This window comes from Lissotriton vulgaris, chromosome 3_1 (genome assembly GCF_964263255.1).
Source record: "Lissotriton vulgaris chromosome 3_1, aLisVul1.2, whole genome shotgun sequence".
Lineage (NCBI taxonomy): Eukaryota > Metazoa > Chordata > Amphibia > Caudata > Salamandridae > Lissotriton > Lissotriton vulgaris.
This window is the reverse complement of record NC_141689.1, coordinates 427,167,478-427,191,628: the sequence shown is the minus strand read 5'-3', so window position 1 is coordinate 427,191,628 and position 24,151 is coordinate 427,167,478. Positions and strand designations below refer to the sequence as shown.

General features: G+C 46.6%; 1 protein-coding gene across 1 annotated transcript in view; it reads left to right on the top strand.

The window, feature by feature from the left end:
* The window catches only part of LOC147726592 (interleukin-6 receptor subunit beta-like), a 155,507-nt gene that overhangs the window by 57,125 nt on the left and 74,231 nt on the right, over positions 1 to 24,151 (top strand). Inside the window, exon 4 of the mRNA XM_086963478.1 lies at positions 18,088 to 18,228. Within this exon, the coding sequence (XP_086819604.1) occupies positions 18,088 to 18,228 (141 nt within the window). The remainder of the gene's footprint in view (positions 1 to 18,087; positions 18,229 to 24,151) is intronic.

The window sequence follows — 24,151 nt, the reverse complement described above, 5'->3', positions numbered from 1 at the left end:
TTGGTCAGCGGTGGGATTTTGAACTTGTATTTGTTCTAATCCCACAGTGTCTGTTGTACATCACTAGTGAGTGCAGAACACTACGCCACTGCATGCTACGGTTGAGTTTTTTGTTTGGTTCTATTTTTGATCGTAACCCTGAAAGAATCCAAGCATCGTGTCTCAGAATGGGAAATCAGCAAGTGAGGTTGCATGCAGAACTGGAGTTTGATATTGAAATGTTAAGTAATTACAAAGTAGGTCAACTCAAGCAGTTCTGCAGGAGCTTTGGATGCCCCATGAAGCGCCGTTCCAGGAAGGAGGAGCTACAGAAGGCCTTAAGGGCCTGGTGGGAGACAATAGTGGCTGGGGAGACAGATGGTGCAGAAGGGGAGGAGGATACAAAAATGTATATGTTTTCAGGTCACAGGATCTGCCTGTGTCCAGAGCAGCCTCCAGGGCTGGCAGCAACCATTCAGCTGAAAGTTTTTCTCCCAGAGGAGTTGGAGGAAAACCAAAGGGCTATAGATCATAAGTTAGAAATGTTGAGGCTTGAACTGAAGATGAAGCAAATGGAGAAAGAGAGAGACAGGGCGGCGGAGGAGAGCAAAAATGCCCGTGCCCTGGAGGAATTTAAATTGACCTTGGCCCATGAACTGAGAATGTGGGAGCTTGATTTGAAGCTCGAGAGGTTTGAGGCCATGAGTGTCTCAGCTGAGGAAGAAACATGGGTAGCTCAAGAGTTGAGCTTTGCTGAGTTGGAGGTGAAGTCCAGCTTAGATGGTGGCAGCAAGATTATAGTTTCCAGTGCTGAGAGAAAGGTACAAACACCCAGAGATGGGGCGCCTGACTTGAGGGAGGGAGTTGACATACACCAGGGGGTTCAGGTTTATGAGGTAGCTCCAGCGGTGTCCCTGAAGTAGATTGGGGGACTGACACAGGGGATCATATTCCTAGTAATGGGAGGGACACTCTACTGACTTTAGATGAGAGGTGCAGGGAGAGGGGTTCCCCATGGTAGAAACCTTGGTGTGTGAGTTTGGAGACCGCCTAGAAGAGTGTGGGTTGTGTGACAGAGACAGTAGGACACTGTGTTGCCAATCTCAGGAGAGTGGTGTGGGGTACTTGTGTGAGGCACTGGAAGGTGAGGCAAAGGGTAGCTTGGTTAACAACTGGGGGGTGCTGTGTGATTCTTTTGTCGGAAAGCATATTTTAAGTCCCTGTTTTCCAGGGCTATGCCAACACCCGGTGGAGTGTGAGTTCTCTGATTCCAGGGAACTTGCGCAGGAGGCCGATCTCTTGGTGGAGTCCAGAGAGTCTGAAGAGTGATCCCAAAAGGAGTGGCGCAGATATCTTCCAGACCTGTGTGGTGGAAGAGGTTCAGTGTAGCCGGATAGGTCCCAGTGGAATGGGAGGGGTGTAGGGGCTCAAGTCCGGTCTCAGTGGAGAAGAAGTGAGTGTGGGACGGTGTGTCTCACGGTGCCCGAAACCCAGTCTCGGGGCCTGGAGGGTTCCCTAAGGGAACACCAGGTTGGGGGTCTAGGCTGTACTAGTAGGCCGTTTGAGGGGGATCTCTTAGTGTCAGGAGAACCTGGAGCGTCTGTAAACAGAGCTCCAGTGGTTCTGGTGCCTAGTGGTGCCGCTCCATTTGGGAGGGTGCAGAAGTCCAGACTGAGGGGTGAGAGGGGGATGTGTTCCCCAGAGGGAGAACCAGTGGGTCAGGGACCAGCCAGAAGGGCTGAATCTCCCAGGAGTGACCACGGTGACACCACTTCTGTCCTGGGGAATCTTCGCACTCTGTCAGGTGGGCAGGGGTCAGGAGATCTACAGTGTGAAACCGCAGGTATTGGTTCCTGGGTTGGGAGACCAGGTTCAGGATCTGCCTGACCTGGAAGGAAGTAACCAGTGTCCTGACCAGTTTGGCTTCCATGGGTACCCCTCCAGTAGGGAGGGTGCAGCGCTCTGGAAGGGGGTACATAGGGAGGGAGTCCTCGCCTCTGACCCCCATGCAAACTGAGGGTTTAAACCCAAGGTTGGGAGACCAGATGCCTGAGAGAGGTCCTGAACTGGTAGGAGAGTTGTGTTCTCAGCGTGCCTCTGCTGGTAGGAGAGTGCGGGAACCCAGAAGGAGAGGTAGGGAGAGGGAATCCTCACCCGTGACCTCTGGTCAGCCTGAGGGTACAGACCCTGGGCTGGCGGGCCAGTGTCAGGATGCCCTACCTGACTTGGCTAGAGGGAGAGTGGAGGAAAGGTGCCAGGCACCTGGGGCTACTGCCCCCCACTCTGACGCCACAGAGGTTAGAGAGGCCTGACAGGCATGCGGCCTGGCTCTCATCACTGACAGCTGTCAGTGGCCCCTGTGGCTGGTTGTCCTGGTGGACAGGGTTGCCCCTGGAAGGGGGGCAGGAGTCACACCCTGGGGGTGGACTGGGCCAGGTGGGTACTGTGTGAGTCCCCAGAAGTCCTGGTGTGCCAGGCAAGTGTTCAACCGCAGGGGTTGGTCCCTGGGAGGGGAAGCCAGGTTCAGGTGTTGATCGAAATGGATGATGTAGACCGTAGGTTGGGGGGCCAGGTCCGGGTTGTCCCCCCTGACCTGGAATCCCAGTTGCAGGATGGAACCCCTGAACTGGTGGGTGAATGGTGCGGGACACCTGCCACAGGTGCCCTGACTATTCTAGAAGGAGGTACCACTCCAGGTGGGAGGATACAGAGCCCCAAGGAAGAGGAGGACCGGGTGTAGAGAAACCCACCTCAGCCTCCTGTCCAGCCGCCTGATACAGGTCTGGGACTGGTGGGTCAGTGCCAGGATGTCAGACCTGACCTGAAAGGAGGGAAAGTGGATAAAGGGTGCCAAGCACCTGGGGCTACTGCCCCCACCCTCTGACGCCACAGGGGTTTGAGAACCCTGAGAGGCATAAGGCCTGGTTCTCATCCTTGAACACTGTTAGTGGCAACTGTGGCTTGCTGTCTGTATGTTGGGACACACCTGTGAGTAAGTTAAAGTTAGGTACTGCACAGGTGGTTCCCACAGGTGAGAAGAAGGGTTCCACATGGATTGGCGTAGTGGACCCTGAGAGTATGGATAGAGTGATCCAACTGGGTTCAGGAAGGCGTAGAACGGGAGTAGTGCCCTGCTGTTTGGGCCAGTTTCCGTGTCCTATCGCCTTAAGCAGGGAATCCCATTGAGGTATCATTTGGTCTACCTTGGCTTTAGGCTGGAAGGGGGGTTGTGTTGGAAATGGCCCTTTTTGCAGGGTTATCCCCAAACCTTTTGCTTCTTTCTCCCTTATTTTTTCTGACCCGTGGTTGTTGGCAATAGGACTCTGGGCACTTTACCACTGCTGATCAGTGCTAAAGTGCATATGCTATCTGTGTAAATTGTTATTGTAATGGGTTATCCATGATTGGCATATTTGTGTTACCAAGAAGTCCCTAGTAAAGTGCACTGAGTGTGCCTGGGCTGGTGATTCAAATGCTACTAGTGGGCCTGCTGCACTGTTTGTGCCACCCACATGAGTAGCCCTAAAATGGTGTCTCAGGCCTGCCACCGCAGTGCCTGTGTGCAGTCTGTGAACTACCATGTCCACCTGGTCAGTGTCCCCACTGACCAGGCCTAACCCTTGCCTTTCTGTACACATTGGCCATCCCTATGGAAGGCCCAAGGTACCCCCTTGGGCAGGGTGCAGTGTATGTGAAAGGTAGAGCATGTACCAGTGCAGGTGACATGCTCTGGTAGTGAATTACAGCCATTTTCGTTTTTCACTATTGTAAGGCTATCTTGCCCATAGGCTATAATGGGTAATGCTGGCTACAGTGGCTACCAGCATATCTTCCCATAGGAGCAAGTTAGGACATAAAAGTCTGGTATCCCTGAACTCAGAATTTATTAACGCATCTTTTAGGAAAGGTTATTTTTAAATCCTGTGTTTAAGAACAGCACTTTTAGAAAGTGGCTGATCTCTTGTCTGACCTCTCTGCGTGCCTTGGCCTGTTTGTGAATTGACTGTCTGGTTTGAGAGTGACAGGGGCTGGGGAGCCCCCAGGAGGCTGGCTGAATCAGCCCTAGGCTGAATGACTGCATCTGCATCTTGAGTGGTGGGAGGGGATAGCACCTGGGCCTGAATAGGGCTGTGCCTGCCTTCCACAATGCTGGCTCCACCTCCTGCTGGGTGGCTGATGACCCTGCCCCTCTCTCTGAAAGGAAAGGAGAAGCCAGGAAAACAAAGTGCTCAAGGAACACCCAGGACTGGTTCAGACCGGGCTCCGAGCCTCCTGCATAAAGGGAACAAAGACTTTTAGGGGTATAAGTATAGGACCCCAGACTACAGAAAATTAGATCATATTGTAATCAAGAAGGAACCTCTGCCAAGGAGAAAGCTGGAAGTCTGAAAAAGGAAGACTGTCCTGCTGTTGCTTTGCTGGACTTTGCTGCCAAGGAGAGGGGAAGGACTTTCCTTCAAGCAAGGGGACACAGCACAAAGCAATCTCCAAGGGCCTGAAAAAGAGCTGGATCCCTGTTAAGAAGCCCCAGGAACAAAAGTGCTTCACCCCCAGTTTCCCCGAACTCTACTGAGAGAGTTCTGTCCTTCCTAGATTGCTTGGGCCAGTTGTGGTGCCTCTGGAAGTTGTACCTGTGTTGGGAAGCTGTAAACCAAGATATTAAAGACTTTGTGCAAGTTTCAACGCATCGCTTGCTTGCATAGCGCATCTCCGTCCGAGATCGTCCAGAGTCGTTGCATCCTTTGCTTGCGGGACGCACCAGACCAGTGCAGGAAGATTACCATCGCTGCGAGTATCGTCGCAGAGCCTGTCGTCACTGGGTGAGATAGTTGCACCGCTTGCTTGCGGACCGCATCACGTCGCTGCGAGAGTCGTCTCGGAGCCATCGCATCGAGGGGCCGCGAGAGGAGAAGATCGACGCGGAGCCCTGCATCGTCGCTGCACCAGAGATCGACGCCGCCCCGAAGATCATCACATTGTACCTTTTGCGAGCCGAATCCACGCAAGGTATCGCATCCATCCCCATACCGACCGTAGTCACCGCAACACGCCCGCTGCATCCAACGGTGTTGTCGCATCGCCTCCCCAGGGTCTCAGGAGTGACGCATCATTTGCTTTTCAACACTACAGCTTTCACTTGGAACTTTTGTCGCATCTAGAGGTACTGTTGGCTAAAACGTGACGCAACTGTGGATTATTTTTACGCAACCTTAAGAACTCTTTTGAAACCATATTCTTGAACTGTGTGTGTTGGATTGTTGTCGTTTTGGTCTTGTGTAGTTTAGATTAAAATACCTTTATTTTTCTAAACTGTTGTGGAATCAGTTTGTGGTGTTTTCACTGTGTTACTGTGAGTTTAGGTACAAATACTTTACACATTGCCTTTGATAAGCCTGATTGATTGTGCCAAGCTGACAAGGGGGTGATCAGAGGTTATCTAAAGGGTGTTTCCTCCTTACCCTGACTAGAAGCAAGGGTCCCTATTTGGACAGTGGTACCTACCTCTGACAACTAGAGACCCCCAGTTCTAACAGCTTCCTTTCACACTAGCCTGAAAATCAGATGAGAAAGTTGTATTGCAGGATAGAATTAACTCATTTAGGGAATCCCAATAGAGTGAATGAACAAAATAACGTGTGTCTTCGCCTTGAGCATGAACAAATCCACATATACGTTCCCCATTGAACTGAAATTTAGAGATATTGAAATCCCCTTCCCATATAATTAAGATATGGGCTGTCCTTTATTTTTTTAATTCTGTGATTAATTTCCCCAATTCAACAATAATGCCTATTGAGTGGGCTGGAAAAAAAACATAAAAATAATAATTGACTAAAATAATATTTTACTGCTTTGGCGAATGAAGATGTAAAACTTGGAAACATGGTCTTGAGACTAAAACGTCCACTTCTAAGTTTCTAATGGCACATGCCACAATGGGAACCTGGCCCTCTTTCCCTCTTCTGGTGACAGATGAAGATGCAGCTGTGCAATAAGATTTATACCCATTCAAGGCCCATGTCTCCTGGCAACAGATTAGGTCAAATTTGCCAACAAAGGACAACCAGTCCTCATTTTGTAGTTTTGAACTTATCCCTGCAACATTCCATGATAACAGTAATGTGCCTTTGACACCCTCACTGTCAATTGGCAAACTGGCCGATGTTCCATGCCTGTGTGATACATGTATTTTCAGCTCAAAGTTACTTGACCCGAAGGTGATACATCCCTGTGTCCAGGAGTTTTCCCCCATGTGAATGTGTAATTTTGGCTCGGTATTGCTGGTCTTAGAAGGTAATACAGATGTGTCGAGGATTTTTTCCCCAGTGAAGTCATTTCCATCCATGCCAGACAGGGGCATCAATCTATTACTAAGTGGTAAGTATATTTAGGCCTGGGTGTGTAACAAAGGTAGCGATTGCCCATAGACTTATAATTCTTTAGAGCAGCTGGTTGCAAGTGCCTGTAAAAATAGCCTAGCATTCGTAACTCCATAACACTAGGCTTCATCCTACCCTCTCTCACTTGGGCCAAGATGTCTCCAGCAAACCTTGGATTAAGCACATTTCTAATAACAGTATCTCCCAAGTTGTTTCTTGGTAATGGTTCAATACCTCAAACACTCCGTATCAGTATGATTTCTTTACTTAGATCCCACAGAGTTAACAGAACTTTTTAACCAAAACAGAACCTTTTTAAAAAAAAAATATTTTGGAAGTTCAAAATGCTTTATTAAGGTTTTCAAATTGCGACAGAACACAGCTTTTGCCTACAACCCTGTGGCCGGCAGCAATAGACATATCAATAGTACATGGACTTATACAGGAGTAATGGTCGTCCTCTTCGGCTGCCTGATGGCCAAACCGCGGTGTGCCACTCTCCAGTGGTACCCTCTTTACTCATGTCGCTATTGACGCAGTGGTATAGAACTTCATTTTCAGTATAAGGAAATTAACATGTACAGGTTGATCAAACCTCAAAGTACAGTGCAATACTACATCCTTCATCCACTTTTGTTCGAAATATGAATTACAGAGTCATACACATCGCCTAGACCGACAGTCTATTAGTATCAGGAGTGCAGTAACTCGTGAGAAGGCATCACTTATTAAACAGTTGGTAAACAGTGCCTATTGCAACTCATCAGTTTCCACAGTTTGCAAAAAGTCTGTCAAATAACACCAGTAGTCTTTAGGGCGTGATTTCACTGGTAGTTCCTCTTCATACGTGAGCAGCCTGTCCCTGCAGTATGTCATATCGTGCAACCAGGCCTTTGTTTTCGGACACAGTTTCCCCCCCCAGCATTTCGACACTTGCCTTTTGGCTAACAGTAAGGCTATCGCGCAGAATTTACGTTTCCCCGCCTTGACATTTGGTAGCAGCCCCAATAAGCACACCTTCATAGAGCATTCAATCTCTGTATTCACCATATTACTCAACATGCTTGTAACGTTTTCCCAATAGGCATGTATTTTGGTGCAATACCAAGCTAGATGGGCAAAGTCGGCCTCCCGATCCCCACATCTCTTACACGTGGCCTCTGCACACATCCCACATTTACGCAGTCCCTGAGGGGTGTAGTATGTTTGGTGTAGGTATTTCAGATGTGTTATGCATAAGTTACCATTGGGCGATAGCAGTTTTATGATCGTGCACGTAGCCGACCATTCTTTCTCCGTTAGAGGTGCTGGCAGTATCTCAATCCAGCTTAGCATTGACTTCTCCGTGTCATAGGTGATTTCACTCTGTGCCACGGTGTACAGCCTTGACACCAGGTGAGATGTGTTTGTTGTAGTGAGAATCAGTTGCAAGGAGTTTAGACCGGGGGGTTCTGACGGGTGCCTGGGTATAGGTCACGAATCGCTCTCTGCAGCCTGTAATACGTGAAACGAAATAGAAGTGTCGGGTTGCTAATGTAGGCCAAGTCATCAACTTGGCGAAAGGTTCCTTCGTTATATAAATCCCCAAATCTATCTATTCCAATCTGCTTCAAAATGTCCATCCCAACTTTTCCAGTAGTGACCGAAATCTCAGGGATGGTGCAGCGGGAGCGCTGGGGCATACAGCGGTAATTTATGTGCGAGTTTGCCTAGCATTCGCCATGCACGTGTGGTAGTGTCTATGCCATTGATATCCGCGGAATGCCGTGGTGGCCTTTTGTGTGTGATAATCGCTGTCAGAGGCACTGGGGCAGCATCGCCTTCCTCAACCGCCGTGTGTGTCAGATAGGGCGTTGGGTGATACCAATGCGCTGCGTATTGCGCCTGGGCACATAGATAATATAGATAAAAGTCTGGGACACAGAAGCCGCCCTTTTCGTATGGTAATGTAAGTGTGCGAAGTTCAATGCGTGCCTGTTTTCCTGCCCAGATTAGTTTCAACACTAGAGATGTGATGCGTTTGAATACTTCCTTCGGTGGTGTTATGGGAATGTTAATGAACAGACATAAAAATTTAGGGAGGATGTTCATTTTTACTATGGCAATACGGTCAGCCAGGGATAATGGGAGGTGGATCCATCTATCAACTTTTTCCTCCAATTGTGAGATCACTCTGCCATAGTTGGTACGTATGACTTCTTCTGGGTTCCTACTGTACCATATGCCCAGATACCTGGTTGGATCCGTTTGCCAGTCTAACGGGAAGTCGGGTGCATGCGGTGTTGTGGAATCTGTAAGAGGAATGATTATCGACTTGTCCCAATTTATTTGTAGACCCGAGTGTCTGCCAAATTTCACGTATTCTCTCAATAATCGGCTACGGTTTTGTTCCGGGTCGCAGACGTATAGGAGCATATCATCCGCATATAATGATATGTGCAGCGGCCCCCCCGGGAAGTGTAGGGCAGAGTGATTATGTGTCTGTCTTATAATGCAAGCTAGCGGTTCCAGCGCTAGCGCAAATATTAATGGTGACAGTGGGCATCCTTGTCTGGTGCCTCGGTTTATACTGAAGGGCTCAGAGATATATCCATTAACCCGGACTCTGGCCATTGGTTTCGTGTAGAGCAGTGTGATCCAGGAGATGAACCTCATAGTGAAGCCCATCCTGTGTAAAATCGTTAGCAAATAAGACCATTCAATAGAATCGAAGGCCTTGGCGGCATCCAACATCACAGCCGCTGCTTTGGTTTGCGGATTTAGATAATGAGATAACGCAAATAGCGTTCTGGTGTTGTGGGATGTGGCTCTGGATGGAATGAACCCAGCCTGATCGGGTAAGATCAGGTTAGTCATTAGGGGCTGTAGGCGCTCTGCCAAAAGTTTGGCCAGTATTTTGGAGTCTACGTTTAGTAAGGACAACGGCCTGTATGAGTCACAAAGATCCGGGTTTTTGCCCGGTTTCAGTAATGTAATTATTACGGCTTCCCGCAGTGTTGGTGGGAGAGCTGCTTGCTCAAAAGCTGCCCCGTACATTTCCACCAGATGCGGGGCTAGCGTGTCGACATATTTTTTGTAAAATTCTCCCGTGAAGCCATCAGGCCCGGGCGCTTTACCGTTGGGAAGGGTTTGTATAATTGCTGTCACCTACTGTGATAGGTTGTGCAAGATATTCCCTTTGGTGATCAGATAACCATGGGATAGCTATGTCATGTAAATATTCTAGAGTTTCAGGTTGGGGTGAAGTCTGTTGAGCCGTGTATAATGATGCATAATTGTGAACAAAACTACTCAGTATGCCCTCTGGTTGCGTGTGGATCTTGCCTGACAAATCCTTTATCTGTGTAATGGTCTGGGGTCTCCTACCTTCACAGATTTTCCTGGCTAAGACTCGCCCTGGTCTTCCTCCTTCACCAAATTGTCTCGCTAGTGGTCGTTTGGTGACATATTTTAGTTCATCTGCGGCGAATGTCTGATGATCAGTGTAGAGTTTTCTAATCTCCCCCAGCAGTTCGACCTTATTGGTCCGTTTGTATTCCATTTCAAGGTTTTTCATACTTTTCTCCAAACTAGTGATCTGCGTTCTAATGTCTCTTAGGATACCAGTAGCAGTGCTCATGCACACTCCCCTAATTGTTACTTTAAATGCTTCCCATAGCGTCCCTGGGTCCTCGACTGTATCTACATTTAAGTGAAAGAATTCCTTGATGGCCTTATCTATGGTTTCTGCAAACAGGGGGTTTAACAGCGCCTTAGCATTGAATCTCCAGCTAAATGGTGGAGGAGTGTAATGTGGGATGTCCAATGCCAAGAGTACCGGGCTGTGATCGGATATAGTCCTAGGCAGTGTCTGGATGGATTTAGTCCAGAGGGCCGTGTTATCTGATCCCAGCCAAAAATCTATCCTTGACCAGCTGTGGTGTGCCATGTTCACATGTGTTGCACCTGGGGTAGTCGGGTGTTGCACTCTCCAGATGTCTCTAAGGGAGAGGTCCTCCATGATGTCTTTTACCTTGCCCCTGGCTTGTCTATGTGGTTCGATGGATGCGGGAGAGCGGTCAAGGTTAATGTCAAGTGCCAAATTGAAATCACCTCCCCAGACAATATTCGTATCACTAAATTCCACCAGATGTGTCCAAACCTCCTGAAAGAATTCCGGGGAGTCTTTATTAGGCCCATAGATGTTTACAAGGGTTAGACATCGACCTCTGATCCTACCCCATATAATCACGTAACTGCCATTAGTGTCGTTGATCGATCGATTTTGTAGTTGCTACCCTTCTTGATTAATGTCATATCTCCCTGTGAATATGTGGAATAATGTGCAGCATAACTGGCCTCTGCCCAACGAGCCCCAATATTTCTGTGGGAGTTTGGCCCGATGTGAGTTTCTTGCAACATAGCTGTCTACCTGACTCCTGTCTAGACATGCGTAAATTTGCCTGATTTTTTTGGGGTTGTGCGAAGCCCCTCACATTCCAAGTTAGTACATTCAAGTTGTCTCTACCTGATGTACCTGTTGGTGGTCATGGAATATACTTTGTGTCGTTCAATCATGTACATTTGAAATATCGTATATCGTGACTCTGCTTTGTATGACCTTGTCCCTTTGACTTCTAGTTCTATGTGGAGGTCAGCGATGCATCTTAACTGCACTGATCCCTTGATGAGCATAACTTCCCAACAGCCCCCCCCCCCCAACAGTCCCCTAACCCTCCCACTTCAGCAGCCCAATTTTGCCGAAGCCATGATCCCCAGTTAACTTCGTCAGACAACATAACTTTGTGGGGATCTCCCAAGTAGAGGTCCGCCGGGGGTGCATTGCGACACCCAATTTAGAGGGTGTGGGCGGATCACACCATTATTAAACAGAACATGTGTAGCTTCAGAAAGGGGGCACAGGCCCCGCATACAACATCAGTGACTGCCATTCCCAATCACCCCGCGGTCTTGTATACTGTTATGGCCCGTTCCATCCTATGATAAGGTGAGCACCTGTCATGTATATAGGTAACAACCATAGTGTCTATGCATCCTCTTATGTGTATCATAGTTCAGTGCGAATCCCGTACCATTTCTCACTATATAGAGATAACAGTGTACTTAAGTCTTGCCACAGAAAGTGTCACCCCCTGGAGTCTCCTAGGGCAATAGGGTGAGCATAAAAGGTTGTGTCTAACCACAGTTCAGTATCACTGTGCGCCACATCTTGAATTCGAGCGTGTTCGCGTGGTGTAACACACATTAGTAGAGCCCAATCTGTCCAGGCTAGGTGGGGTGCTGTCACACTCTAAGCCCATAGGCAAGGGGCGTTGTTAAGTTCCACAGTCTGCACTCTTCGTGCCCCCAAGGGCATTCTCAGGGTGTGTGAGTCTACAACCAGCACCATCCCCGGCCCTCCAGACAATCCGCACTCCAGGCGGAATGGTGGCTGCACGTGCAGTATACTGTACGAGATGTGGGCTTACCTTTTAGTCGGAGTCTGTTTGCTGGTCCTTGCGGTTCGGCCGTTTACCTTTGTTCACTGCCTTCTTCAAGAAGTCCATAGCTGCCTTGGGTGTAGCGAGAAACACTGGCTTGTCATCCCAGGTGATTTTCAACCGTGCCGGGTACAGCATGGCGTATGGGACCTTTAACTCACGCAGCTTTGCTTTGAATTCATTGAATTCCCTACGATCCTGCTGCACCGCAACCGTGTAGTCCGGGTAGAACTCTAGTTTGTTCCCCTGGTGCTGTATCTCGCCCTTTTCACGGGCCAACCGTAGGAGAGTGTCTCTGTCCCTGTAGTTTAGAATTTTGGCCTCTATGGGTCTAGGTGGAGTACCTGGTGCAGGCCGTGGGGCCAGGGATCTGTGCGCACGTTCAACTATGAAGATTGGCGACAGTTCCTCAGTGCCAAAGATGTCCCTACATAACTGCTCGACATACAGCTCCATACGGCCGGTGTTGGTGGATTCCGGCAGGCCCGCTATCCTTATGTTGTAACGCCGTGAACGAGCTTCCAACTCCTCCGACCTGGCCTTGATGACTTCCAGTACTTTCCCCATGCCGGTACATTTTGCCGTGGTGGTGCGTGATTCGTCCTCCACATTAGAGATTCTAGTTTCTGCCGTGTCTAATCTTTCCCCCTGCTTGTCCAGTTTGGCGGCCATACTATCCACCCGTCCCGTTAGGTGATCCAGCTTGCCATTAATGTCTTGCAGGTTGACTTGTATGGCCTTCAGGATACTTTCCATGGCGCTGCCCTCCAATGGTTCCGACTCCGAGTTGTCCTCCGTCGGCCGCCTTGTCCTCTCGGTGTCTTCCGAGCTTCGAAAGTCAGTTTAGGCTGTTGTCTATCCGGTTTTCCCATTGTGTTTGGTATTTTCACGAATGCGCTCTCGGGGGAATGCTTGTCAAGTGATCTCAGAGCGGCGTTCAGATATATCAGATGAGCGTGACGTGGGGTCCAGTGATCTTGAAATATGTCAACTGTTTAAGAGGAGATGCTTAGTAAGTTCCAGGTGTGGTGGTACGTCGGTGGTAGCACACTCATGTGTCGTTAACACAATGTCGCTCGTGTGACCCCAATCCACGATAGTTGTGGTTAGGTCAGTTCGTGCTGCACTCCCTAACGTACTTTCCTGAGTGGCCTCTGCAGCCGTCCCCCTGGTGTGCAGTCTTTGTGGGTATCCGGAGGACTTTTCCCCCAACCCTATTCAGGCACCGCCGTAGTATCCGCTTCCTTGGACGAAGCAGCCCAGCTCCGTGGGGATATCCTTCAGCGCCAAAGCACAAGTGCCAGTGCAGAGGCGGCGGGGATGTACAGTTCCGTAGGGTACCTTAAACGCAGACTCGGGGCTATAGTGTTATTGGCATTCCTCTATAACTTCCCATACGCATCCGTGTGGAGACACATGGGCAGAGCTGAGGGCTCACGCTGAATAGGGCCGTATGCAACCAGCACTGTGCATTAGAGTCTCTGTCGCCTGGGTGCCTCCATTTTGTGTTTCGTGGCTACGCGCGCTAGTTGTCTTCCTCCCCAAGCATTTCAGCGCCTCTCTCCTGCCCAGTACCAGAACCACACACAGGTCGCCGACAACATTGCTGCGCTCGGATGTTGCACACGGTGTATTGATTTCCGATATTTCTCACCCACCGATTTTGGACATTGTTTTTTTAGGGCGCCAACTGCTGCATGCGTATGTAGTGTCACCTTCGCGTGCAGTGCCTCCCGGAGCGCCCGTGTCTACACCCGTGTAGGGGTTGTCCCTGAGGCTTCAGCCGGCTTGAGGCGTCTGCTCTCTGCGTGTTCTTTCGTGATTTCAGGCAATAGATACCCGGTGCGCCGATCTGGTGCATGGGCGCCGCCATTTTGACCATCTTGCAGATCGGCCCGTAACGGTCGTAGTTGTGCCCAAACCTCGCATCTCCCTTCGCTTCAACCCGCCGCTACCATCCAGCCCAGTGTATTGAAGTCACAAGTTAGTTTGGGTGCTGACCGCAGGGCCTTGAGTGCAGATGGGGGACTTGTTCGTTAGTCGCCCGGGGCTGGTGCCGCCATCTTGTTCATTCTGTGTCCCGTACCCCGGCCCTCAGATCAGCGCCCCCGCTAAGCACGTTGTAACGTCCAACGGGGGAGCAGGCGCTCATACCTTCTGCGTAGTAGTGGCGCGGGGCAACAGCCAGGCAGGGCCGCGAAGAACACCTCCAGCAGCCTCAGGCGTAGACATCGAAGCCGGCCGAGATGGCAGCCGCCATGATGGCTCCTCCCGATCGTCCGTCTCCCGCAGTCGTGTCGGGGTCCAGTTCGCTCGTAACAAATCCGTTCACCGTTCGTTACATGCAGTACACCTTTCGATCGTCGGGGATATGGTCATATCACATATTCGACCTGTTTTCACGCTGTTTTGTGTCGTTATTGGCATCCGCCCGGCGGAGCTGCTCTCTCTAGCATCCATTCCGCTGTGCGCCCCCTAGCGCCTCCCAACAGAACCTTTTTTCTGAGAGAACCTTGTGATTCTACCGTGTCTGCAGATAACTGGGGTACATTATTCAGAAACATAACAAATGGACAGGAAGCTGGAGTAAGATTTATCACAGGTGATGTATTTGGTATAGGGTACGATTCCCACACCGTCCCTCTGAATGTTGTTCGAGGGTTGGAGAACTAGCATTTCGCAGTGATTTATGTGGGAGCGACCGTAGTGTTCAGCATTATACAGTTATCTACCATAGTGTGACTAGTAATACCATCAATATTACGCTTTCCCCCTGTAACAGCAGATGGGCAGATAGCGGATTCAGATGACTGAGAAGATAAATTTGCAGGAGTCTGTTGAAAAGATACGTCGCAAAAAAGGCTGCGTTTTCACCATGTCAGAATTGTTAAAAACCCATTCTACGAACATATATATATATATATATATTGATATATATATATATATATATATATATATATATATATTGATATAGATAGATAGATATATAGATAGATAGATATCCTAAATTAGCCTCAGTAGAGGTAAGGCGATCATAGATAGGTGACAATTTAGCTTCCAGGAGATCTCTAATATGCTTCTTTAATTTGTCCCAAAAATCTGAAGTCACACGTGGAACAAAACCGGGTTCAAGCTCCCATTTACTTCCAAAGCCTGCTTGGTTTTTTTCACCTTTAGTTTGCCTGTTTTTTGTTCCTGCGTTTTGTTATATTTTGAAAGCAAAGAATAATCAATATTGCCTTTAGTCTTTTGTGAATATTTACATCTTATAACAGAGCATTCTGGGAACATTATAGATAGCATCAAATCGTTAAATTTTGCTAACGTGTGTGCGTTTTTATTCTGGAACCACAGTCAGTAGTGAAAGCTGAGCTCACAACATTTCTGTAGGGCGATCACCATATTAATAAAGACTTCACCTTAATGAACCATAAACAGCAGTTTGAGCAGTGTGAACATATAGATAGAAATCTTACCTTAACTGCAGACAATGTTCTTTCACAGATGCATGTTGTGGTATTGTGAACTGACAACCAAAGTGTTGTAAGGGTTGGGCCTATTAGCCTAAAGGACAAAATAAACATGTAAACTTGATGTCCCTGACCCCAAACATTATGTCCTGGTTGTTGGGCAGTAGGAATTCCACACCCCTCTAATTTATATAGGTTGTAGCAGGAAGGGGTTTTGAGAGGAGTGTGTATGTACGGCACCAGTAGCGCACAAGCCAAGGTCGAGATCATCAAAGTGCTGAATAGGCGCATGGATAGAGTTATTTGGAAGAAGTTTAAGGGAAGAGTCTCAGATCAGTGGTAGTGCTCCCTTGCAGAGATGTGTCCATATCGGTTTTCTTAGTTATAGGATAGTTGGTGCTGACCTCATGTCAATAGGGGTGCTTGTCCTGATCCTTGTAGCTGAAGCAGAGAAGGCGTGCTTTCTGGTTTTCTTTCCCTCCTTGCAGTATTTCATCTGCAGGCTGGTGATATCCAGACTCCTGGTCTGGCCTTGTACCCCTGACAAAGCTAGTTTTTTTTCCCCCAGGTAAGCCTGGGGTCTTGTTGAGGGTTTTATAAGTGATACTGCTTGTGTGGAAGATGATCCGGATTAGTAGAGGGAAGTAGTGTAGATCTGTCATTTGATGTGAAGGTGATGTGTTGAATTTCTTCAAATCTTTTACGATACGTGCCACTATGTGTAAGATCACGTTAATGAGTGCTGCGGTGGTATCGGGGAGACCACTGAGCAGGCCGTTGTCCCTCTCCAGATGGGAGATTACTATGCCTTTTACAGTTACTCTGAAGGGATCTTCTGGGAGAAATAGCTTCACTTCCTTCAAGAGGGCCATTTTGGAACCAAGCTGTCGTGGTCTTCCTTGCAGTGTATTGCTTCAATTCAATATCTGTTTTGAGGGTGAATATCAGACATTTTGTTTGGTCCCTTTTTTGTGTATGAACCTGGGTAGGTTTAAGTTGGAAAGCTAGGCTTAAACCCGTTTGCTGCTGTTGGAAAGTAGGAGGAATTAAAGATTTTGAGCTTTCAGAAGCCAGTTGGCATCCACGATTCGGTAAGCTTGAGGCGGGAACTTGGTGTCTGTTTGTCAAATGAGGATATTTTTTTTTTTAGTAAGACAATTGGATATTATCTGCATACGATAGATCTTGATGCCCATGTTTTCAGGAATGGATCGGACAGGTCTCATGTCGAGGTTAAAGATGACTGGCAAAGTGAGTGTCTGTGATCTTATGGAACTTGTTCACCCAAGCTAGCACCAGTTTGTGAATTTGGATTTGAAACTTTACAAGATAGTGCCTGAAAATTCCCTGGTGTTTTCAGGTTGTTGATCAGAGCTGCATGGTCGACTGTGTTGAAGGCTGTAGAGAGTTCAAGAAGGACGAGGAGGCAAGGGTTGTTCCTGTTAAGGAGAAGAGTTTTGTCTGCTACTTGAATTGTGGCTGTCTCAGTGCTGCAGCCTGGTCTGAAGGCTGATGGATATTCTTGTAGAAGATTATTCTTGCAGATTTGCTCCTAAAGCTGGAAGTCATCTACTTTCTTAGTGATATTTATCTCTGAATGTATAATATGTAATACGATGGAAGGTGGTGAGGTTAGTAACCTATCTTTAGGACATGTGGGAATAATTTTTTTGTATGTGCAAAAAGAACAAGAAATGTGTTTTATATTCTGTCATTACCAGACACCAAGAACATATGGTGGAGAGGTCCATCAGACCTCTCATTTTCTATTGTACCTGGAGAAATAATGTACAATGAATGCTAGGTGAATTTGCATTTATTTTAAGTATCCTTTTGCATCTAATAATTTTACTTCTATTAATTGTGGTGGGTATGCCAACTTTAAAATGTAATTAAAGCCCCTCTTTTTTTTAAATTACCCACCACATTTAATAAACAGTACTTTATTGGCCTACTGATTTATTTTACTACTTTCTGCTACTTAGCAAACAGAAATTGCTGAATTACAGTTTTTGGTTTAGTTAATCTTGGAAATATACAGAAAGCTCTTAACACCTATCAGTGTTCTATAAACCATAAATCTGTAGCTGCATACATTTGAATGCCACCTTTCTGTTGTACCTCTTCTTGGCATTTTGTAAAACATATGTTGTCTTCTCTACCTAGCTCTATTTAGTTGTATTGTTATTGCTTCTATCAACACTGATTTGGTACCCCAAATAAACATAATGTGAGGTACCTAAATGGAAACGCTAATGAATATCTCACCTGGTAGGGCTAGTTAAGTATTCCATTCATAGCTATAGGACCTTAGCTCTATTTATTATCTGAACTCTTGAAGGCAGACAGAAAAATAGGAATTTTTACATTGCTACCCAGTATGGAAAAGAAGGTGCATGTAGTCAATGTGGCAGGTTGTTACGACCTCAAGTGCTTGTTCTTCAGAATCCTCTGCAGACTATCACATAAATTCCACATCCTCCCTCCTCCAAATGTGGTTATTTGTTTTAATTCTCTACCTAGAAGGACCAACGGGACACAATCGTGCAGGCAACTGTTTGACAATATGCTGTATGATCTTAGTGTTTGAGTATCATGTTTTACATTTATTACATAACAGTTAATTGTCAGAATCCAACCACACACACACCACTGTTTTATTCACCTGCCTTAATGTTAAAAAATATAGTAAAAGATTCTGAACGATTTGCTTTCACAGTGCAACAACAAGCATCATCATCTCTCTTTTTTAATGCTTTTGTACTTAACTTCTTTTAGCTGATGTTGTGGATCCTAACGTGACAGAATATTCTCTCTCCTCATTGACTGGTGATACCTTGTACATGGTTCGTATGAGGGCGTCCACGGCGAAAGGAGATACGGATGGTCCTGAGCTCACCTTTACTACGCTAAAGTTTGGTGAGTTAAACATGGATATTATGAATGTACAATATTTTAGATTTTAATTTCATCAATTTAGATTGCAATTTGAGTATGTTTTTATTCTTTGTTGTTTTGTTTTCTTCTGTGGCTGAACTATGCGAAGAGTTGGTCACATTACAAAAAAAATTAGAGTGAAAGGGTCTTTGTCTCCAGCTCTTGTCCCCAATCCCAGTGAACTAAGTGCTCAGATCCAGGTACAGGTCTACTCCCCAAAATATACCTATGTCTGTGAAGATGGGTAAGGTTGTATACAAAGACCAATCGTTGCATTTAAAATGAAGAATTTAAGCATTGAGCATATGCTTTTACATTTCTTTAGAGACCGTCATACTTATCAATATTTGACAATATTGCAATGTTCTTTGAGGGAATATATCTTTAGTGTTCGAGGCGTGTGTGTTGTAGATACACATGCTTTGCATACTCCTGCCATCTTGTGTTGGGTCCTGATGTTTGCAAGTTGTTTTTCTTCAAAAAAGTCTTTCCTAGTCACGAGGTAAGGTGACTCCTCCTTTCAGTGATAGTGCGCATGAGCATCTACTCCATTGTTAGAATGTTTTTTCCCGCCATCTGGTTCGGACTTATATTGCTGAGCTCCGATTCAAAACTATCCTTCGGGTTCCCCTCGGTGCGCAATCCACTGTACCCTAGTCAGTATTGTTATCATACAGGTTTCCCTCTGTCTCCGCGTAGCCATTTGATCGGGAAAGTCTCATTTTCGATCGAAAAATTGTGGACGGCCTTCAAGCCTAGCCGCATCAGTCTATTCTTCTGCTGATGGAACGACCCCATTTTAATTCTGTCCTCGGTGCCGCTCCAGATACCCTAAATAGATAGATCTACACCAAGTATGCAACTTGTGCCTCTCACCGGAGCACAAGGGAGAAAATTGTGAGGCCTGTCTGTCGTTCCGATCGAAAAAGACTTTTTGAGATTGTTTGGCTCGTCAACGAGAAATGCAGCGCCAAAGCACTCAACATACTCCAGATATCTTCAGAGAAGACACCGAACATGAAACCACAGCTGAGGAATAAGAGGCCTTCTTGGTCGCAGAATCCGATTCCGACTTAGAGATCGAATTGGTGTCCGAAAACATTCTAGCGGAACAGGTGGTTGTGAGTACTAAAACCCCTGCACCCCATAAGCTATTTTCGACTAAACATAAGGCTTCACCTCCATCTCTGCCTTCGGTCCTTGGTTGACACCCAGACGAGGTTTCTGACGCCCCACCCTCGGGCCCAGGACAGAAACAAGTAGTCAAGCCTTCCTGCTCGGGATCGAGCTGAGACAGATTGTCTTTGGGCCCCAAATAGTCCCCTCCGAAGCCAAATCTAGTTCGGAGCCGAAATCCTCCATTTTGAAACAGAAGTCCACTATAGAGCCGAAGCTTTTGCTTAAAAAAAGTCTGCTTCAAAGCCGAAACCTTCCACTTCCAAGAACAAGTCTGGTTCGGTACAGAAACTTTCGGCCCCTACATCCAAAGAAGATATTTCAGATCCCCCGTAACCAATTTTAGACATTATGAAAGACAAATTGGATCAAATGCAGAAAAAAACAGACACTGGACATATATTAGCCAAAACGCCTTTCAACAAGGAAGGTCAGTTCAGAGGACGCTGGATACACGATCCCCCTTAAGAAGACATTGCTACAAGTCCTATCTATCCTACTTTCCCATCCCCTCCACCACTTCCACCATCTTGACCTTTACCAATACTGCCAGGCTCAGATCCACTACACATAACACCATAGGGATCTCCTCACACCCAGCTTGATTAAGGAGATGGGGATGATAACGATGATGACAATATTCCTTTACCTGCCGATCCGTGGGATGATTATATTATTGATCCACCTATGAATAATGATCCAGACCTATATCCTGCAAAACCTTCACTTCCAGATCATAATGTTTCCTATCTAGAGCTAATTTCTAGCACAGAAGCATATCATGGTTTTATACTGCATAAAGAAACCTTAAATGAAGTTTTTTTTATTTGGGACACTAGGTTCTTCACACAGAGTTAGCTAGAGTCTCCCTATGTTAAAAGGCATGATGAGACATGCAGATGACATTTTTAAGGACCCTGTTCGTGCACAAATTTTAACCCCTAGTGTTGATAAAAAAAAATATAAACAATCAACCTCTGCTCCGGTTTTCAATAAAGGACAGCTCCTTCTAGATTCACTGGTAGTTTCTAACACTCGTAAAAGAGCAAACTCACAGATATCTGGAGATGCTCCTCCCCCAGATAAAGAATCAAAGCTTATCAACGCATCTGGTAAAAGGGTTGCTGCTCAAGCTGCTAATTACTGGCAAATTTCCAACACGCATGGCCTACTAGTGAGATATGACAGGTCACACTGGGAGGAGATGGAAAACCTACTTCAATACCTCTCAGAAGAGCACAAGAGAAAGGCACAAGAGCTAGTCCAAGAAGGAAAACTTATATCTAATATTTCTGTTAGATGTGCGCTAGATGCTGCTTAACATCAGTATTCTCTTACGTCTGTATGTCTGGCTTAGAATTTCAGGTTTCAAACCAGAAACAAACATCATCTTTTCAGACCTCAGGTTGAGGAAACTTTAGAAAAAATGGAAAAAGACAATGATGTGATTAAATCAGTGGAAGCACTGCAATCTCCTTCAAGCAGAGGCTCCTTTTATCGCTCATTCTATAGAGCAGGGTCTAAAACGACATCCTCAGACCCCAACAATTTGTCATACAAGTCCAACACGCAACCCTCTTCCTGTAGAAGTTTCCTTAGAGTAGGGTACAATGGAAACAATTTTAAGGGTAGAGGTAAGGACATGTCAACACATAGCTTCCCTTCTCCCAATAAGCAGTGATTTGCCTACGCTTCCCCCGATCATCTAACACCAGTCGTGGGGCTCCTATAAAAGTTCCTACATGTCTGGAATTCCATTACAACAGACCAGTGGGTAAGATAAATCATCTAGTGTGGTTATTGCCTGGAACTCACTGGTACTCCACCGAACATTCCTCCCAGAGAACGCACAATGTCCTCAGAACATCTCACTCTTCTCGAACAAGAAATTCTCTCCCTGTTACAAAAGCATGCGATAGAACCAGGCCCTTTGCGGCATCAAGGCACAGGAGTGTATTCTCTATACTTTCTAATACCCAAAAAGGACGGCTCTCACAGACCAATACTGGACCTCAGGCCATTAAATCTATACAATCAGTCAGACCATTTTCATATGGTCACTCTCCAACAGGTACTCTCACTACTCCAACAAGGCGACTTTCTATCCACTCTAGATTAAAAGAACTTCCCATTCACTCTGCTCACAGGAAATATCTCAGGTTTGTGATTAACGGATAACACTTCCAATTCAAAGTCCTCCCATTCGTAGTAACCACAGCACCCAGAATCTTCACCAAGTGCCTCGCAGTAGTGGCGGCTCACTTAAGACTGGCTCATTCTAGCAAAGTCACACAGCAGCTGTGTGCAGCACACACGCAAAACGATACACTTGCTGCACGATTTGGGATTCAGAGTCAGCCTCTCTAAATCCCATCTCCAACCGTCCACAACACAAAAATATCTAGGAGCTACAATAAACACTTCAAAAGCTCTAGCATATCCCACCCCAGTCAGACTAAGCGCCATACTAGCCCTCATATCAAAATGTACGCCTCATCACTCAATATCAGCACGAGTGTTCATGCAGTTAATAGGAATGATGGCTTCTTGCATATTTTTAGTCCCTTACGCAAGACTCCAGATTACGTCCCTTCCATGAGCGTTTGGCATGTCAGTGGAACCAGGCAAAAGGTCAAATAACAGATCTGGTGTTGGTGGACAGCCGCACACATCGCTCTCTGCAGTGGTGGAACACTCAAAATCTTGCCAAAGGGCGGCCGTTCCTAGGCCTGGTTCCACAGATAGTGCTCACAACAGACGCATCGCTCACCGGCTGAGGAGCTTATCTTTAAAATCATACTATTCAGGGCATATGGACCCCTCAACAAAACAATTCCACATAATTTATCTGGGATTGCTAGTGATCTTCCTGGCACTAAAATCATTTTAACTCCACCTAGTAGGAAAACTGTCCTGATCCGTACAGACAACAGGACAGCAATGTGTTATATACAAAAACAGGGGGGGCTCACACTCTGCAGCTTTCACACCTACCTCAAAGCATATGGAGATTGGCCATTCCGTAAAATATATACCCCCTTGCAGAACACCTTCCAGGAGTAGACAATCCGATTGCAGACCTGCTCAGTCGTCATAAACAGCAGATCCGTGAATGGGAACTTCATCCTCAAGTTCTGCTTCTATTTTTTCAAATGTGGGGCTACCCAGAAATAGACCTGTTTGCCATACACCAAAATGCAAAATGCCCAAGATTCACATCCAGGTATCCACACCCATTGTCCAAAGGCAATGCGTTATGGACTAACTGGTCAGACAAATTTGCTTACGCTTTTCCGCCTCTCCCACTTATTTGCTTAGTGGTTCGGAAGCTCAAACAGCATTCCCTCAGGTGGCATCAACATGGGCCCGACAAACATGGTTCACAACCCTCTTGGAACTATCAGTAGTTCCTCATCAAAAGCTACGCCTCTCACCCAAGCTTCTCACTCAGAACCATGGAGCGATAAGGCATCCAGATCCCAGTCAACTCAACTTTGAGGTAACCAAACTTCAGGAGCCAGATCGCAATCTCCCGCCAGACTGCATGAACATCATTAAACAGGCTAGATGTCTTACCACTAGATCTTGCTATGCCGCTAAATGGAAAAGATTTGTGATTTACTGTACCAATAAAAAAAGCAATGCACTAGATGCTTCTATTCAAAACAGCATCTTTTACCTCTTGCATCTACAACGTAACCTAGCCTATACATCCATTAGACTACATCTCGCTGCAAAAGCAGCCTATCTCCAAAACAGACAACATTTGTCTTTATTTAGAGTACTAGCTATCAAAGCATTTATGGAAAGACTCAAGAGTAATCCCACCTAGAATTTAACCTTCACCAATATGGAACTTAAATGTGGTCCTTACCAGGCTCATGGGTCCCCCATTTGAACCTCTACATAAATGCAAATTACAATTTCGCACCTGGAAAGTAGCTTTCCTGGTTGCAATCACCTCTCTCAGAAGAGTCAGTGAACTCCAGGCATTAACCATACAAGAACCATTTCTGAAAATTCATCATAGCAAAGTGGTTCTTAGGACTAAACCAAAATTTCAACCTAAAGTAGTGTCTCCTTTCCACTTTAACCAGTCTGTAGAACTCCCAGTGTTTTTCGCTCTACCAAGCTCTTGTAAATGTAAATTGATACTTGTATAGCGCACTACTCACCCGCAAGGATCTCAAGGCGCTTGTACAAATACCGCTGTGGAACCCATCCTGGCTTTCCCTGTGAGGCATCCACTCCTGGGCACCCCCAAGGTGGAGGCCAGGCATCCTTAGCGTTGTGGGGGCCGTTGTGGAGATTAAGCAAGCTATTGCCCAGAGATGCAGAGTGGGACTCCATGATTGGAATAGGCACCGAGGCGAGAATTATCAGGTCCGTGGAATTTTGAGCCCAAGACCCGCCGAGGCGGGGAATTGAACCCTGGTCCCGGGCCAGACCTCTGCATCAGGGTCTACCGCTCTAACCATTGAGCCACACTTCTCCACTTCACACGCTAGACGTATAGACGTAAAAAGAGCAATACTTTATTACATTGAAAGAACAAAATCCTTTAGAATGACTAAACTTTTGTAGCTTTCTCCCCACCTCATAAAGGCAATCCAATCTCAAAAACAGGGATTGCGAGGTGGATTGTTAAATGTATTCAAACATGCTATGCTAAAGCTAAACTCTCATTAACCATTCCCCCTATAGCTCACTCCACACGTAAACTAGGGGC